The sequence below is a fragment of the Euleptes europaea genome, chromosome 7 (genome assembly GCF_029931775.1).
Source record: "Euleptes europaea isolate rEulEur1 chromosome 7, rEulEur1.hap1, whole genome shotgun sequence".
Taxonomy (NCBI): domain Eukaryota; kingdom Metazoa; phylum Chordata; class Lepidosauria; order Squamata; family Sphaerodactylidae; genus Euleptes; species Euleptes europaea.
The window spans coordinates 24,632,434-24,651,769 of record NC_079318.1 but is presented as its reverse complement, the minus strand read 5'-3'; the positions used below and the strand labels follow the sequence as shown (position 1 = coordinate 24,651,769).

At 41.2% G+C, this 19,336-nt stretch overlaps 1 protein-coding gene across 1 annotated transcript in view; it reads right to left on the bottom strand.

The window, feature by feature from the left end:
* Positions 1-772: 772 nt before the first annotated feature.
* Positions 773-19,336, bottom strand: part of DISC1 (DISC1 scaffold protein) — a 159,042-nt gene continuing 140,478 nt past the window's right edge. Inside the window, exons 12-14 of the mRNA XM_056853327.1 lie at positions 12,174-12,288; positions 12,046-12,050; positions 773-922 (exon numbers count right to left, since the gene is read on the bottom strand). Coding sequence (XP_056709305.1) covers positions 773-922; positions 12,046-12,050; positions 12,174-12,288 — 270 coding nt within the window. The remainder of the gene's footprint in view (positions 923-12,045; positions 12,051-12,173; positions 12,289-19,336) is intronic.

Genomic DNA, 19,336 nt, shown 5'->3' with positions numbered 1-19,336 from the left:
GTAGTGAGTGGCTGAGAAAATGCAATTCCTCTCTCCTCAAATTACTATGGAAACAGTGAAGCCTATATAGTGGTTATACTAACACCACAAGCACCCTAAAGGATGTGAGCATGACTGTAGTTGTTCCTTTTCTTGCACACCCTTAAAGTGCCCTGCCATTTACTTACCTTATCTTCCTGTTCTTCTCTCCCATTTTTCTAAGCTGTGCATTCTTGTTTTCTAGCACTGGAGGATACAAGACACCCAAATATGCACCCTGTCTTCAAAAAGGTTACGATTCCTCCATCCCTTTTGTTAAGTGGGGTGGGGCTCTACTGTCCCTGTCATTGGATTGGGGCTAAAACTTCTTTGTGAAAGCAACTGTTCCTTAGATTGTCAGGAAGTGAAATCACTTCTGAAGGTACAGACTTCCATTTTACTCTGTCAGGTGTGCAGGGGGAAAAACAGATTGAGAAAATCACAAATAGATTGTCATGCATTTCTTACAAAAATCTCACTGGGAGGCATAATTTCCAATGCATCCACTTGAGATTTGCACATGGAGGGGCAGGCAGGAAGGATGCTCTGCTTTGAAAGCTGTCTCTAGAGCCGGACCAGCGAATGTGCAACCTACGATATGTGTCAGGCAAGACCCCGAGGCTCCTTTTTTTTCTGTAATTGATTTAGTTGTCATTAGTTATGCAGAAACAGGAGGAATCCTTGAGGCCTAATAAGAGAGCATTCTGTTCCTGTAAAACACCCTTGCGACTTAGGCCCTCCGCCTTCCTCCTCATTACTCCTTTAAGCTTTGCTTTCCCGGACACCAGCTGTCACCAAGGAAGTCTGCAGCAGCAGCATCTTCTTCTGCCTCCTTCGCTGGCTGGAGCTGCACCAACATGGCCTGGAGAGCTTCCTTCACCATCTGGATCTCTCTCTGTAGAGACTGTATATGCTTTATTAAGGAATAAATTGAAAGGTAATTGGCAGCTCCTTTCCCCTTCTCCAAATTATTTAATAAGTTGTTGTTGTACCGTGCACAACAGATGGGCATTGCTAGCTAATTGCAGCATCAAGTTCATCCAAATTGCTTGGATTAAATATTAATACATATTTCACACTTGCTTCCTTCTCCCACATCTTCCTTAGGCCTGTAGGCAACAGACAGCTTTATGTAGCATTTTTGCTTGAGGGGTACGAAATGAGCAGCGTTTTTGGTGTTCCTTTTTTTTTTTTCTTGGTGTGCATATGTAAGTGTGAGTGGCTGTTGTAAATCCCAACGTGTTATACAATGAGAATACTGCAGAGGAAATAATCTTAGATCTCAGCTTGAGTGGAATATAAATGAACATAAAGAGCTCTCTCTGTCTAGGTGCCAAATTTGCAGGTCATGAATGGTAATTTTGACTAACAGGAGAACATCTCTGAGTTAATATTCATTGTGCCCTCACACCCAATTTAGGAATGAAGTCCCTCTCCCTCTTCTTTCTCACACTTCCACTGTGGCTTCCCTTATAGAATGAAAGGCTGCTCCATGCCTTATGGGGAAGAGCAGAATCTAAGCTTACATTTTGAACATATGTGCTTTATAGTAAACCGTTTTAATTGGAACTTATTTTTAGTTAACAGTGCTGAGAATTGTAGTTTTCCTTGAGAACTTTAATTCTGCTGCTGGCCAAATCCAATCTGTTTAAATGCGAACAAGTTTCATTCTGTTACTTAATGCAAGTTGGGCACAAATGCTAACCTTCAGCAAGGGAACCGTTTGATAATAATAATAAAAATTAAAACTCTCGAGTTGAAAACAAAAGTTTCAAAACTCCCTATGCAAAAAAAAAAAAAAAGGCCAAGTATAAATTGTCAGTGATATGCCTACTTGCTTTTATCTTTCTTTGGGGGGGCCTGATAAATTAGGAAATGTTGCCTTACCCAAGTACAATGTCAACATGAAAAGATATCCTTAGGTTATGAAGTAGAGAACTCAAAAATCTTTTTTCTTTAGGAAAAAATGTGACTGGAGGGAATCATGAGAGAGTTATGCAAATATCTTCAATGCCAGACTGTCGCACACACCAGTTTGAAAAGCCTTTTGGCAGCTTCCAAGCCTATTAAAGCTTCCTCAAGATTTCATCTTTTTGTGTAATTTACATACATTTGCTTTAATGTGTGACTCTTCCTTACTTTAAGGGGAACTAATATTTGTAAAAAGAGACAAAAATTTGTCCTAATTTTTAGACCTCTTTTTCAATATAGAGGCAAGATACATAGAAGATACTGAACAAAGTATCTCGATATTAAGCTCTTAAAAATATTATACAATGTAAAAATAAAGAAACCCTTCATGATACCTTAGATGTAGCAAAAACATATTCGGGACCCCCACAAAGCTGTAGCTTAATCATGAAGTTCTGCAGAAATCACAATTGGCAACAGCAGGCCTTTAAGAAGTTTGTGCACATGAGTTTTAATTACCCTTGATATGTATTCTGAGAGTACATGTTGGGGGCTGTTCATCTATGTATTCTGCTAAAGGATTAAAAAGAAGCTTTTGGTATAAAGAAATAAAGCAAAAATCATAGGAGGGAAGATAAGAACAATAAAGGGTAATTGTATGTGAAACAAAGCATCTTAATAGAGGCACTGGCTTTTATCCTATGGTCTGTTTCCAATGAGGGAAAGGCACTTCCATTATTAGAAGAGAGGGGCCGGTTTTCTGTCAATTTCCCTTCCCATTGCAGGCTTTTACCATGCCCAGTATGGAGTTTATGGGGGTTCACTAGAACAGAACTACTGGGGGGGGGGGAACCTTCCGTGCAGGAGACTCAGTCCACCAGACAAATCTTTCACCAGGACTGGATGGATTATACAGCTGCCTTGGACCTTGGTTTTGTTCCAGTGTTGCAATGCCTAGGGCATTGGGTTTCTTCAGCCTATTTTCATTTTTTGGGGTGGCGGGGTTTGCATGTAGTTTTAACAGTGGACAAATTAGTCCGAGAATAAAAGTGTTTATTGAATAAGATGGTTTGCTTTAAAAACTCCGAGGCAACTTTACAAGAATTCTACATCCAAGTTCCAATATCCCAGTAGAAAGGAAACATGTATTGCATCGGTTACATGGGAGGGAAGGAGATTAATTTAGAAATGGTGAGAGTGTATTTGTGTGCTGGTATTTGTGAGTGACAGGGATAACCACCCTGTGATGATGCTGAAAGAACTACCGGGGAGGGAAAGAGAAGCACATTCATGTTTTGAGAGGGTGAAATGTGTGACTTTGCTTCCTTCTGTCTCATTTGAATGAAAGCTTCAGGATCATTAACGGGAACTTGCTTTAAACAAGGTGCAGAAAGAAGCATTTTATATATGCAAAATTTAAATGGCCAACCCATTTCTTGTAACAAAAAAGGCATTTTATCCCAGACAGCCTATTTCATGCCCTCAAATTGTCTGTCAAACCATAACAGCTAATTAAGACCCAAAACGACTGTGAAATTGCAATATAAAATCCATTTAATTTTACTTGGGGAATGCTAGGCCTTTCCTGTCAGGAAAGTAACACCTCTCATCAACTCCTCAGACACCAGCCGTGAGTCACCCCCCTCTGTCTTTGGTTCCTCCAATTAACAGTTCAGATTATTTTCATATGCTTGCTACTGATCAACAGTCATTGGCTCTTTTGTGGGTTTACTCCATTATGTGTGTGTGTGTGTAAAGTGCCTTCAAGTTGCAGCCGAATTATGGCAACCCCTTTTGGGGTTTTCATGGCAGGAGACTAACAGAGGAGGTTTGCCAGTGCCTTCCTCTGCACAGCAACCCTGGTATCCCTTGGTGGTCTCCCATCCAAATACTAACCAGGGCTGACCCTGCTTAGCTTCTGAGATCAGACGAGATCAGGCTAGCCTGGGCCATCCAGGTCAGGGCTCTCCACTATGTCAGGTAGCTATTATTCAACAGATTTATCAGTTGTAGAGATAGGCGGCAAGTTTTACTCTTAATTTGGAAGTCTGCTCCTCCACCCATCCCCAAACGCAAAGCCGACTGTTTAATATTTGCTTTGAGAAGCTACAATATTAAATAAAAATCCCCGGTGGGTCTATGTCAATATTCAGTGCTGAGCATTAGTGCTGGCTTCTGCCTTCGTTTGTGTTCTGTGTTATTCATGCCCTACTAGCAAGCTGGTTGATTCCAATATCCTGTTCCATAAAACGTATAATGAACAACAATGGCATCTGGGATTTATTTCTTCTAATAGAAGTTTAATTATTAATCAAAGCCACAATGCGTGCTTAAATATTGGCAGAACTGCTTGACGGCACCAGGAAGTAAGTTCTGAATGAACCTTTTAAACTCTCTCTCTCTTTCTCTCTCTCTCTTTTCATTAAAGAGACAATGGCTACAATTTTCAACTCATTTTAAACTAAAGTGCCATACCTACCTTCAAGTTGTTGGCATATCACCCTCTGGGGACCCATTCTTCACTCAGGGACTGCCCACGTTATCATGTGATTTACTTGCCATCGGAAATCTTGTGGGCATAATTAACACGCATTACTTTACATAGTGGGTCATTGTTCATAATAAGAGCTGGTTCAGGCAGCTTATTCACCAATTATTCACCAACTATCCTGTAATTTTAATCCTGACGCAAGCAATGTATTTGTGTGAGCTGTATAATGTAGCCAGAGGACAATTTCAGACAATTGTCAGACAATTTTCTGGTTACAATCAGATAGACTGCTCTTGATCGGGGAGGGGCCATGTATCTACCTTGACTGATAATCTTCAAAAGGCGAAACCTGCACGACTGTTCTGATCCTGTTCTCCAGGGTCTCTAGACATTAGGAAGAACTTTCTAACATTTAGAGTGGTTCCTCAGTGGAACAGGCTTCCTCAGGAGGTGGTGAGCTCTCCTTCCCTGGAGGTTTTTAAGCAGAGGCTAGATGGCCATCTGTCAGCAATGCTGATTTTATGACCTCAGGCAGATGATGAGAGGGAGGGCAGCTTTGCCATCTTTTGGGCATGGAGTAGGGGTCACTGGGGGTGTGGGGAGGAAGGTAGTTGTGAATTTCCTGCATTGTGCGGGGGGTTGGACTAGATGACCCTGGTGGTCCCTTCCAACTCTATGATTCTATGACCTCTGTAGATCAGTTTCCAGGAGCAGTATGCACTCTGAAACTGGAATTTCCTGGACTGTTCCCACATGGGGTATTTTTCCGGGTGGCACAAAGCATGCCCCCACTTTATTTGGGAATTTCCACATGCTGCTGTGCTGAGGGGGAAAAGATCTACATTGGCCTAATGCAATACAAGAACAGGGTCGTCAGTCATGGTTGCCAGCCTATACAAAGCTGTGCTTTCCTTTATTTGTTCATTCCATCAGGCACAAAAGATACGTTGTAGATGTACAAGATATGAAAAATGGATTTTCTAAAGAAAAGTCCCCTTTCCACAAGATGTTACTAGAAAACAATCTGAAACTGATCTCTAAAATGTACAATCTACTTTTAACATTATATTGTGAGCAGGAGATAATTAAACCAACTATGATTGATTGGGCTCAAAATATCGGACATGATATTGCTTTTAATAAATGGGAAAGACTTTGGTCAAAAGATTTGAAAGGAATAAACGCGCAATCAATTCGAGAAAACATTTATAAAATGATGTATAGATGGCATTTAACACCTAAGAAGATGGCAAAGATATATAAAGTGACATCCCCTAAATGTTGGAAATGTAATACGGAAATTGGTTCCTTTTACCATATGTGGTGGACTTGTGATAAAGCTAAAGATTTTTGGGATATGATATACAATGAACTGAGACTAATAGTACAAAAAAATATACCCAAAACACCAGAAATGATGCTATTAAGTATGATACCTGACGACTTGCTAATACAAAGAACTTTTTTGATCTATGCTACAACAGCTGCGAGACTGCTTTATGCAGCAAAATGGAAGGGGGCAGAAATTCCCGAGAAAAAAGACTGGATTGGGAAAATGTTTGAATTGGTGGAAATGGCAAAACTTACAGCCATTTTAAATGAAAAAGACAATGTTCGATTTTTAGGGGAATGGGAGGATTGGATGAAATATTGTGAATATGAATTAAAACTGGGAAAAATGGAAGAATACTTATTAATCTGATCTAGAAGACACAATTAATATTAAGAGTTATAATCATTTATATTAATAGAAGATGTTTTATGAAAGTTAAATGAATTTATGATAGTTAAGATCAGACCAATTACGATGGGATGAATATTTTGTTAAGAGGCGGAGAGAGGTGATGGGGAAGCCATAAATTTTCCTCTAATTTGTTTTTTTTTTTGTTATGAATTCAAGAAATTATAACAATATAGAGTTAGAATTTTAAATTTCATATTGCTTTTATTGTTATTTACTATCATGGAAAATTTGTATTATAAAAACCAATAAAATTATTATAAAAAAAAAAGATACGTTGTAGCTAGGTAACCTATTTGCCATCTAGTTTGGTTTGGTCACTAGGGATGTGCATTCGGATGTACCTGGTATGAAAATATATACACCAAAAATACCTTATCAGTATTCTTCAGATATATTTGGAATCCAGATAGCTATTTAGGAATCTTGGCAATACGAGTATCCCGATCTCAAATATTCCCATAAATATTTGGGAATATATGGGACTGGTGTTTTAAAGCTCCAAACTGGGTGTGTGTGTGTGTTTTTTGCAGGTTTCCCAGGCAACAGGAGGGAGTATAGAGGCAGGCAGCATTCACGCTCAAATGGGATCAGACATTATGGGGAGATTGCCCAGGTGATTCTGCTGGGATTCTCTGGCTTGATAATGGTTCTGTTGGGCTTGTGCTGTCACATTAGTCCTCTGTTCTATGGGCTTCTGTAGTTTGACACTGGTTTTGTTGGGCCGGAGAGAACTGCCTTCCCTTGATTCAGTTGGTTTGACTTGGATTCTCTGGGTTGACATTAGATGTGTTGGGCTTTCCATATTGGCCTGTGTTCTACTGAGATTATGCCTTCCCTGCTATCTTGATCCAAAAAATACCAATTTTATTTTCTAGAGCATATTCCTGTTGGTCACCACTCGCACATGAGTATAAACTGAATCCATTTGTTCAAGAACCACCTAACCTCAGGCCACAAGGCCTTGACCCAACCACCCTTGATTCACCTGAACCACACATGGTGTTGCATGGTGAGTGGAAATGGGTGGTTCTACAGAAGACATGGAGACATGTGTCCAAGTGACAACTTCATGTCACTTTCCTCTTCTCTCAGTAATACCTAGTTTTACACAACATGATTGTGACATCCTTGTGGGGTATGTATTCTCCACTCCTAACGGCCAATAGTCTGAATCAGCACAGTGCATAGAACAATATTGCCATGTTTAGTGCAGCAATGTCATGTCACATGCTGTGTAAAATAAGACATTACAGGCAAATAAAACAGAGCCATGCCCCTACAGGCCCTATACCACCTCTTCCCATATAATCCAACCTGCCTGTAGAGGTAAGGGCTTTTTTGGTGGTAGTGTTGTGCCTTTGGAATTTCCTTTCCCTTGAGGCTTGCCAGACACCTACCTTACTTTCTTTTAGGTGCCAAGTCTAAACATTTCTCTTGACCCAAGCTTTAACTAAGCGGTTCCATCTTTTTTAGATGTTTTATGATCTGTTCCTAGTCTGAGGTTTTATCAGTATCGTTTTAGACTGACACTGCTTTTATGCCTAGGCATGTTTTTATGGATCCATTTTTATTGGCTTGTTGCTAACCTTTTACAGTTAAATAAAAAAACAATCAATCAATATTGATAGAGTTTGGTTTTCTGTTTCTGGTTTTCAAAATGTTATAATCCACTCTTTCAGAAAAGGGTTTTTTTCAACAGGGCTTGCTAACACATCCTGATGAATAAAACAACCTTTTCCTGCTCTCTTCTATTTATATGCTCTTTCCATAGCACTCTCTTTCTCTCTCTTCTCATCTTGTCTTGCATTCCTGGCACTGCATTGCTCTATGCATTCAATTTCAGCAGGCTTTACCATTGTGGGGAGAATTTATTTTTAGAAGAATTTTGGAGAAAAAGGGGAGAGTGATTTCCCCAGCCCTTAAAAAAATTACACCTTTCTGTTCAGGCAAACATGGCAGGCAGCTCAAGGTTCAGGAAAAATTTACCCAGATGCCAGTTGGCAGCTATTTCTCTATTCAAGGGATTTCATCTGGGACGGAACCAAATCTCCATCCTTCTGTGATTATTTGTATTTAACACTGCAGTATGCAGATAAAATTGTTGGATAATATGTCATGAAAAGTACTATTGAATATTTCAAGGGGAAAGTATCTTGCCAAGATTATATGCCCTGTTTTGGCTAAAGATGATAATTAAGTAGATCATTTCTGTGAATGCAGAGCTCAGTATGCCCACCATTTTTTTTGTCATGAAAATATTTTAAACATTTCAGGGTAGATTCAAATAATCTAGTCCCCACTTTAAAGTAGTTTTATAGATCAGCCATCATTCCCCAAAAAAGAAATTAAACTTACACTGTCAAGAATGTATATTCAGTTTCTGTTCTGCATCTTCTGTGATTGGAAGAAAGGGCACAAATAATACAAAAGAGGCTCAATGCACTGTGTAGTGTGTGTGTGTGTGTAAAGACTTACATAAAAACATATGTAAGTGCTGTATCGGACCAGAGGTTTATCTAGTCCAGCATCCTGTCTCATACACTGGTCAACCTGTTACTCTGGAGGGCCAACAGAGCACAGAGGCCAAGGTGTTACCCTGATGTTGTTTCCTGGCACTAGTATTCAGAGGTTAACTACCTCTGAAAGTGGAAGTGCTCTTCTGTCACCATGGCTAATAGCTGCTGGTAGACCCATCCTCCATGAATCTGTCGAATCCCCTTTTGAAGCCATGTGTGCCACTGGCCATCACAACATCCTCTGGCAGTGAGCTTCACATTTTAATCACTCATTGTGTAAAGAAGTATTTCCTTTTGTCCATCCTGAATCTGCTGCCCACAACTTCATTGGATGCCCTTGAGTTCTAGTATTTAGGGAAAGGGAGGAAGATTTCTCTCTGTCCTCTCTCTGTAAAAAAAAAAAGGTAAAGGTAAAGGTCCCCTGTGCAAGCACCGGGTCGTTCCTGACCCATGGGGTGACGTCACATCCCGACGTTTACTAATCAGACTTAGTTTATGGGGTGGTTGGCCAGTGCCTTCCCCATCATCTTCCCTTTACCCCCAGCAAACTGGGTAATCATTTGACTGACCTCGGAAGGATGGAAGGCTGAGTCAACCTTGAACCGGTTACTTGAAACCAACTTCGGTCGGGATTGAACTCAGGTCATGAGCAGAGCTTGGACTGCAGTACTGCAGCTTACCACTCTGTGCCACGGGGCTCCTACCCTATGCATAACTGTATAAACCTCTATCATGTCCCCTTTTAGTCATCTCTTTTCTAAACTGAAAAGTCCCAGACTCTTCAGCCTTCCCTCATAGGAAAGAATTCTGCCTTAACTAATTTTGGATTGCAGGATTCCGGGTTTGGATTGCGGAAGTTAGAGTACCGATGCCTGTGCGGTTGATAACGGGAAGGGAGCCTGGAGGGGGTAGTGTGGCAGAAACAGGCTAGGCTGTCGAGCATACTAGCTGGCAACTGATTGGGCAGTAGCTGTCGACTTAAAATATCATGCTTCTTTTGCCCTATGATTTCTGCCCTTTTAAACTGGAGGTAAAGAGGAATAATATTGTGTACAACTGAGCTGAGGTGAGTTCTAGGCAGATATGAGTGAGGTTTTCCTTGCCAATAGTATATGCAGAAGGAAAATTAGTTGTTGGGTAAATTAATTGAAGGGGGATTAGTATGGAGGGGATCTGGTTGGGGAAGGGATGTTTGGGGGGATTATCAGAAAGCAAAAATGAATTGTGATATTTGATGTGAGTTAGACCTCAACTCTGCCTTGCACTCAGTTTGTGACCTTGGGTAACTCACATGTCTCTCGGCTCACTTATTTGTCTTGTACTAAAATGGATGTGTGAGAGCCAGCGTAGTGTAGTGGTTCAGGTGTAGGACTAGGATCTGGGAGACCCCGGTTTGAATCCCCACTCTGCCATAGAAACTTGCAGGGGGACCTTGGGCCAGTGCCACTCTCAGTCTTGACTCTGGCAAGTATTTGGAAGGGAGACCTCCAAGGAATATCAGGGGTGTGATGCGGAAGCAGGCAATGGCAAACCACCTCTGAACAGCTCTTGCCTTGAAAACCCTATGGGGTCACCATAAGTCAGCTGTCACTTGACAATAACAAAAAAATGGATGTGTGTGTGTTCAGTAAAACCAAATGTGAGATCAAATGAGTGGTTTGGTGTTTGTGGCTCAGACCCTGCTTCTTCCTCCAACTGAGGTTGTGACATTGGACAAGTCACTAATCTCCATTCATTCCAATACTGTCAAATGCCTCTGAGAAGCTTACAAACAGTGCATGGGAACAACAGAATCTCCTGTTATTGTTGACTGAAGCATCTGGTATTGAAAGGTATAGTGTCTCTGAACATTTGTTGTCACTGATAAGCATGACTTCTATTTGTGGAACTTGGGTGGAATAGGTAGGAGAAGCTTTGGATGGGTGAAAGCAAGGGACGATATGGTGGAAATGACTGTCAGGGTGGATGGGACTTGGAGCATTCCCACTTTTTAGAGACACTAGCTACCTTTGACGAGAGCCAGCATGGTCTTGACACACCAGGGTTGCTTCCACATGGGTGCATGAAATGGTGTCCCCTCTACAGCAGCAGCAGCAGTGAGCAGTGTGAAAGCTGGTGGGAGGGGCATCCACCCACTCTGCCCCCCACAAAGCTCACTGCTGGCAACTCCCCTGCCCCTCTCCCTTTCCATCCGTCACAGTGTCAGTGAATCAATGATGGGATGAGAATATTGTTGGGTCCCCCCATGACCCAGCAATCCAACTTCTCCCTCCTTTTACCCTCCATAGCTGAGGGCCAAACTTGATGAGTCAGCATCCATGGGTCCGACATGTGGACAACAACACCATTGTAAAGCTATTTTAAAATACCATAGGGGTGGCAGGCTGAAGAGTTCATGTCCCCGTCCCCTCAGCTTTTCAAGTGCCAAAATGGCCATACCCTTCCCTGGGGCTCTTGCAGCACTTGAAAAGGCATGGGGGGGGGGGGGACAAAAGTGACTTAGCCTGCCGTGCTGTGAGCCTGATTAGGATCAGGCCCTTGCAAGCATTTTTAAATCACTTTAAAATAGTGGCGGTGTCCACAGGTCCAACCCATGGACGTCATCACATCTAGTTTGGCCCAAGTCATGGTATAAAGCTACAACACAGCCTGGCTGTGAAATGGGGGGAAAATCTGTTAAAGGGCTAAAAGGGGAGGAAGAAAAGCAGAGGTTAGGTCTGCCAGTTTGAAGCCCCAGGAACCCGACATGTCATGCTCGGGATGAGCACAACGCCATGTGGAAGCTCCCAACAAAAATGAGCACATCCCACAGTCCACATGAGGGGGGGGGGCGGGAAACCATGTGGAAGCAGCCTGATTAATTTGCTGGGATTGGATGTTCAGCATGAGCTAATTTGATTCCTGCAAAAAAAAATTGGCAGCAGCACCCCCATAGAACAAGGAGAGTGGCAATTGTTTTTGACATGCCCCATCTTCTGGTCCTTTACCCTAACATGGAAATCATCATTCCTTCGGTTCTTGTAGGTTATCCGGGCTGTGTAACCGTGGTCTTGGAATTATCTTTCCTGACGTTTCGCCAGCAGCTGTGGCAGGCATCTTCAGAGTAGTAACACTGAAGATGCCTGCCACAGCTGCTGGCCAAACGTCAGGAAAGAAAATTCCAAGACCACGGTTACAAAGCCTGGATAACCTACAAGAACCAATGAACTCTGACCTTGAAAGCCTTCAACAACATCATTCCTTCGTCCATTAGATATGGTGTAATCGATCTGCTGGAACTCCCACAAGGCTCTCGCAAATCACTGTTCAGTCCCAACCCAACACTGGAGAATGATCTTCACTCAATGGTGTCTCAATGGTGAGACATCTGCTCAAAATATATTAATGTAATTCTCTTCAGCGGTATCAACACAATGTCCATTTCAGAAATGTATCAATGAAACCTAGAACTTTACCTGGAATATTAAAGAAAGGAAACCACAAAGGATATGACTGAGGCTTTCATCACAGCTGCAAATTGCTGTTTGAAGTTGATCTTCCAAATGGAGTAATTTCTCACTGATTTGTTCACATTTTTCTTCAAGCTCTGTGGAAAGTACAGGGAATTCCTACAAGCAGATAAAAACAAAGACAGTTGGTATGCTTTTGATCGCTATTAGCATGATTTGGGATCACGTTAAACTGGGTGGCAGTTAGTATGTTAATATTTTATTACTTAGGGCCAAACTCGGCATGATAGCTGCAGCCCTGTCTCTCTAATGGCAGGGCTGTCCCTATCATATTGAATTTGGGGCCCAATTTTCAGAGCAGACATAGTGCGCAGGTAAAGGGGAGATGAACCTTCTTCCTAACCCAGAGCTTATCTCCAGTCTATTGCCTAGGCACTTTTATCTCAGTTGGCTCTGAGCCCAGCTGGGTAAAAGTACATGGGCAACAAGATGGGTATGGGATGCAAAAGACCCCATACCCTGCACACTCTTAAAATTGGGCTCATACCCCCCACTTCAATGCATAAGGGACAGAGGTCAGCTGCCATTACATTTCATTTCAGCATCTTGCAATGGGATATTCAGGGCTGACTGAGGTGAAGTATTTCTATCAGAACTGAAACCACTTTAAAGTCAAGATCCATGTTAAAAAGCAGCTGTTTGGAGGAGGGATTTGGGCCACAGTAGGGGTTCAAAGCGGTTCAGTCCTTTCCCTTCTGCTGTTTACCTGACAGGAATTACCCCTCCCCCCTATAAGGAAAAAGACAAATACAAATGTGTGATCCACCAGCAAAAACATAACCATGAATTACAGCCTGACAACCATCCTGCTTTTATTATCCTGGGCAACTAGCAGAAAGTAGATGGTGGTTTGTACCCTTATTAGACTTGGTAGATCACAAGTTGAGTATGCCTGCTTTACAGCAATTGCTCATCTACCACACATATCTTATACTTTTATATTTAGAATTTCTGGTTTCAGTATCAATGGGATTTTAGACAACCATTCACTATTCTCTTCTTCTGTATATGATTGGCTTATGTGCCGTATTAATAAATGACTGACTGAGTCAGATTAGCTTCTGTCAAACAGCCTAGTTTTCCTTCAGCGGACAGGGAAAATGTGGCTAATGTAACCCAGTCATGTTGACTGATGAGGTGCCAGCTCTAAAGAGCAGTCTCTACAAAACTACCTTTGATCACACTGTCCATCAGCATTTGTGAGTCACTGCTCTTTAGCTTTTATCGTGCCAGTGTGCTAAATCTCATGGGCATTGCACATGCTGGACTTTGGGTGAGAATTCCATTCATCATTTTAGGGGCATGGACAATATTAACAGGGAGCATTTTTAGAACCCAAGCCAACAACCAAGTTAGGAACATCTTCCAGTGTGGAGCAACTAGGCGAAAGTTTACATGGTAAGATATTTAGCAGAATGATTCATCTGCCCCAAAGACCATGATTCTTTGAGTTTTAAAAAGCCACCCACTCAACATTACAGTTTATATCCTCCCCCTCCCCCGTATTCTCAAGTGTCTCTTGTAGAAATGGCATTAAAAAAGCCTATCTTCATTGACAGAAGTACAATAATCAAACACACTAAGGTAGAAGAGAAGAGAGGAAAGCAAGGCAAGAAAATTGCAACAGGAGAGGAAATACATAGAACCATAGCGAAACACATGTGTGATGGACCAGACAAATAAGCAGGCAAGGAGAGGACATGCAGATGATGGCGATGTGAATAATGTTGAGTAAATGTTACTTCTTAAAGACAATGTAAAAGCCACAACATTCTATATCTAAATTGGGAAAACTGTAGAAAATAAGAGAGTACCCAATGGTGGCCAACACAGAATGCGATTGTTGCCATGCAAGACACCAGAATATGGCAGAGAGCCATTACAGTTTTTGGTGGAAGTAAAATGAATAGGCCTAGTGGCAAATGCCGAACTTTGTTGACGGAAAAGCTGCAGGACAAAATAAGACAACAACAAAAGAAAAGCAGGAATGTCAAGTCCTTTGCAGGAAGCCATGACATCTAGCCTCCTGGGAGTGGAAGTGGGAGCAATGCTGGAGCTGGCAGAGAGGAGGCAACTTGAACTTTTTCAGCTGTTGGCGGTTGATTGTAGAAAGTGACATGGGCAAGCTTACAGATATTCTAAACCATGGTAGATATGACTAAGGTAGATGCTGAGTCGGTTAAATGGTTCTGGGCACCCGGGAAATGGACATCCTTCACAGAGTCACACCATACTGTTCAATTTACTTGCTCACCATGTCTCCTGAAAAATGAGATGAATATGTTGCATGGCTCCCCGCTGAGTTCACAGGACTTCATTTGTGCGTACTGAGCAACTAAGAGTAGAGGGGAAACTTCCTTCCTTGAAAGTTTGTGTTAGGGAACACAAAAGGAAGGTAAGGACCTCTCCATCAACAAACACAAGTAAAACTTTAAGTGTTTTGATTCCCAAGAATGCTTTCTGTAAAACTTTACAATAAACACTTCAACCATTCCAAAACTCCAGTGAGAATAATGTACTAACACCAGGAATCAATATGTTTAAGTTTTTTGTTTTTTTTTAAATGGACAGGGAGAGTTAGAGGGCAAGGGAGGAAATCTCTCTACTGGACACCAAATGTCCTTGTGTCTGTACCAGATGACAGAAAACAATGAAGAACAACTCATCCATCAAACTGTTAAATTGTTATCAAACACCCAGCAGGATCCTGCATATTTTAGGGCAAAAAATACACCTGAGCAATTTACAAGACCAAAAAGCTATTAGAAAACACCTTTGTGACTAGCATACAAGAAGAAATGACAACATTGTAAAGAAACTTTGCTATCTAACAAGCTTTCAGGGAGGTCAGTCATGAATTCCTTTATTTTCTTTGTTCTGAAAATACTTAAAAGTACTGATTACTAACGGGAGCATGCATCTCTGAATACCAATTTTATTCAAAATGTTCGCCATTCATTAAAAATAATTAGATTGTGATAAAACCATCTTTATGTGAGGATGTCTCTCAGCACTGGAAAATAATTTAATGCTGAGCAAAGCCTTCAGATACTTACGATGATGGCTATATTCAGATCTTGTTTTAAAGAATTCTGAACAGTTTCAAATGCAGACTATGACATCTTTAAATTCTATGCCATCCTCAAGATCATTCAGCAATAAGATTGATGCCAATAACCAATATTTGAGAAAAATTATTACGCCTTAATTTTATGATAATCCAAATTTATGATCTAGTCCAGAATATTGTTTCACACAGTGGCCAACCAGATACCTCTAGTCTACAAGCAGGGCATATGGGCCCAAGCTTCCTCCTGTTGCTTCCCACAGCACCGGTATTCAGAGGGCTACTGCCACTGAACAAATACATTACATTTAGTCAACAACAACAACAAGTTTATTTAAGGTCAAAGACCAGCAACAAATTGATATAACTCTAGACACATATAAATAGTTAAATGGTACAGTTATAACACTTAGATAACTTTAATTAAAATATAGGTTACCTTCTTCTGTCTTATTAAACATGCTTGTGCGGAGAATTTTGCCACCTTAAGGGTGGTCTCGTTGGAGCAGTCAGCAAGAAGGTCAGTATAAAAGGAGCTTGTTCTACCTGGGTATTTGGACAATATTGGTCTAATGAGCCTGGATCTAATTTCCTGATAGTAACACCAGTGTAAAAGACGTGTTCAATGGTTTCAATCCCGCCTGACTGGCAAGGACAGGTTCGTTGATCATATGGGATACGTGCATATCTTCCTTCAATAAGGGCGGATGGAAGTACGTTGAACCGGGCTAAGGTAAAGGCTCTTCTCAACTTTGGGGTTTCCAGCGAGTAAAGGTAATTTAGAGGCACAAAGTTTTTATTACAATCTTTCTTTGCTGGTTAAAGGGGGCCCGTGCTCTGTCAGTTTGAAGTGCAGTGTCCCATAGCCTTTGCTTAATTTATAATTTGTAATTTAGCTCTTTGATAACCTAGTTGTAGTAATGCTTTGCTACTATATCCCAGATGGTACAATTGGGCCTCTATATCTCTTATCCACCTTGAAGGGTGGTTATCTATGAGTATTAGCGAGGTTAATCCAGATGGAGCTAGGTTTAGCTTGAGCCAGAGATTTATGGCTTGGAACCATACGTGTGTTCCTACAGGTACCAGGCCTGCTTCTATCCTAAGCTGGGAATCTGAAATGCAGCTAGGTACTCCAAATAAGGATAGAAGGAATTTAGATTGTATTACTTCAAATTTATGGAGATCTTTATAAAGACATACCTGTGAGCCGTAGGTTAATTGTGGGATCACTTTCCCTTTAAATACCTTCAATGCACTGGGTATACGTGCACCTCCTTTTGTAAAGAAAAATCTTTAAATTGCTGTGGCAGACCTTTGGGCAGCCTCAGTTATGTGCATTGTCTGAGTCGACCAAGTGCCAGAAGACTGAAACACTACTCCCAGGTATTTGAATATTTTAACTTGTTCTATGTTATGGCCATCAATCTGCCATCTGTTACATTTAGTCGTATTGGCTAATAGCCATTGATAGACCTACGAATTTGTCTAATGAATTCCACAAGTTAATTACTTTTTAGGGAAGAACGTCATCTTTTTCTCTGCCCTTAGTAAACTGCCTTTTAGCTTCACAGGGTGCCCACAAGTTCTAGTATTATAGGAGGAGAAGAAAAAGTCTATCAACATTTTTGGTGGTGAATTCCACAAGTTAATTACTTTTTAGGGAAGAACGCCATCTTTTTGTCTGCCCTGAGTATACCGTTTTTCAGGGTGCCCACAAGTTCTAGTATTATAGGAGAAGAAGAAAAAATCTATCAGTGTTTTTTACCCCATGCATAATTTCATAAATGTCTATCCTGTCTCCCATTAGTTGTCTTTTCTCGGAACCCCAAATCCCAAACTCATTTGCCTTTCCTTTCACCCCCTTGATCATTTTGATTACCCTATTCTGCATTTTTCCCACCACTATAATATCCCTTTTAAAGATTCAGTGACCAGAACTGTACACAGCATTCCGAGAACGGCTGCATTATGATACTGGTAGTTTTGTTTTCAACCCCTTTCATAATAAATCCTCGGATAGGGTTTTCCTTGTTCACTGATACTGCACACTAAGTCAAAGTTTTCTTACATTTAGAACCTCATTTGTCAGATTGTCACCCACTCACCCTATTTGGAGAAATCCTTTAGGAGTTCTTCACAGTCTGTTTTGGTTCTCACCATCCTGAACAATTTGGTGTCATCTGCAAACCTGGCCACTTAGTTACTCATTTGTGAACTACCTGATCCCTCTCCAATTGTCCATCCTGCTCAGAGAGAATAGTGCTGTTGCATCAGGGGGTTAAATATTCAGCACAGTCTCCTCTCCCACCTGACTGGGTACACTGGCCACACCCCTCTTCAACTGCGTCCCTGTTCCCTCTTACTCCTTTGCCATCAGTTTTGCAAGAAAATACGAAAACCAACTGTTTTTAACATTTTCAAAAGTTTCAAAGCAGAATAAATTTGCTTGTAAATTAAGTATTTGCACATTTAATAATACCTTTACACGGTTAATTCTGCACACCAAAGTTTACAAACCTTGGCACAGAGCATACATAGATTAGATGCGTCTTCTAAAGATGAGCTTGGGCGTAAAACAGAGGAAAGAAACCAAGGTGAGAAAAGGCATTCCTTTGCAACTAAGGAGCTGCATCTGCCAGTGGAAATTAGGGAATAATAATTTTAACAGACTACAGTGGAGAATATTAACATTGTTTTCGATCAGCAGCAATGTAAACTACACATGAAAAAGAGAGGAGGGGAATGCTCCCTTTCTTTTCCAACAACAGAAAAAAAAATCTTTTTCGCAGAGTCAGCAGTTTATACTTTTCTCTGCAACAGCCTTGGTGATAGGTTGTCAGGTCCCTCTTCACCACTGGTGGGAGGTTTTCGGGGCGGAGCCTGAGGAGGGTGGGGTTTGGGGAAAGGAGGGACTTGAATGCCATAGAGTCAAATTGCCAAAGTGGCCATTTTCTCCAGGTGGACTGATCTCTATCTGCTGGAGATCAGTTGTAATAGCAGGAGATTTCCAGCTAGTCCTTGTTTCAAATTTTTGAGAATTTGGTCATTAGTGCTGTTTGTTTGGTTAAGTACCTGGAGGTTGGCAACCCTACTTGGCGTGGGAACTTTTCCCAAGCCATAGCACCAATAAAATGTTTGTTTTTTTTTGCTTTTTTGTGGCAGTCCAGACACCCTTTAGCAACAAGCATTCAGCTTCCCCAGTTTTTTTTTCCTCTCTGAACTAAGCAAGACTGGAGATGCTTCCAGAGTGACAGACAGAAGCTTGAAATGCTGAGCTAACCTGCCAGCTTTGGGCTCCAGTCTTGTTAATGTGCTGAGCAAAAGGAAGAGACCTTTTTTCTCAGATGTGTCTGAGCAGAGGCTGTTGAGGACCATCCCAAACAGGAAGTGTTTAAAATTGTTTCCGTGTCACTGGCAGTGTCTTGCCTGCCTCCATACACGTGTCAAATGAAAATATTAGCAATGACATTACTGGCGGCATGCAAGATGTGTGTTAAGTGCTGTCAAGTCGCTTTCGACTCATGGAGACCCTCTGAATCAATGTCCTCCAAAATGTCCTATCTTTGACAGCCTTGCTCAAATCTTGCAAATTGAGGGCTGTGGCTTCCTTTATTGAATCAATCCATCACTTGTTGGGTCTTCCTCTTTTCCTGCTGCCCTCAACTTTTCCTAGCATGACTGTCTTTTCCAGTGACTCTTCTCATAATGTGACCAAAATACGATAGCCTCAGTTTAGTCCTTTTAGCTTCCAGGGTCAGTTCAGCCTTGATTTGATCTATAACCCACTGATTTGTTTTTTTGGCAGTCCATGCAAGATACTGAGAGGTATTTTCTGTTTCTTTTTTTTTTTTTAAAGTTAAAATGTGGTCCCATACCGCCTTTGTTAAAAAAAGAGGAGAGATTTAAGGAATTTCTGATATGACACAAAAATGAGAAGAAATCTTTTTTTTTTAAATTGAGAACAAACATTCTTTTCATATGCCAAACATGCCTTTTCATATGCCAAATTCCTCCATGCACATCTACATTTTAAACTGCAGAATCTCCCTCCCGTTCAATATGCTGTTTATTTTTTTC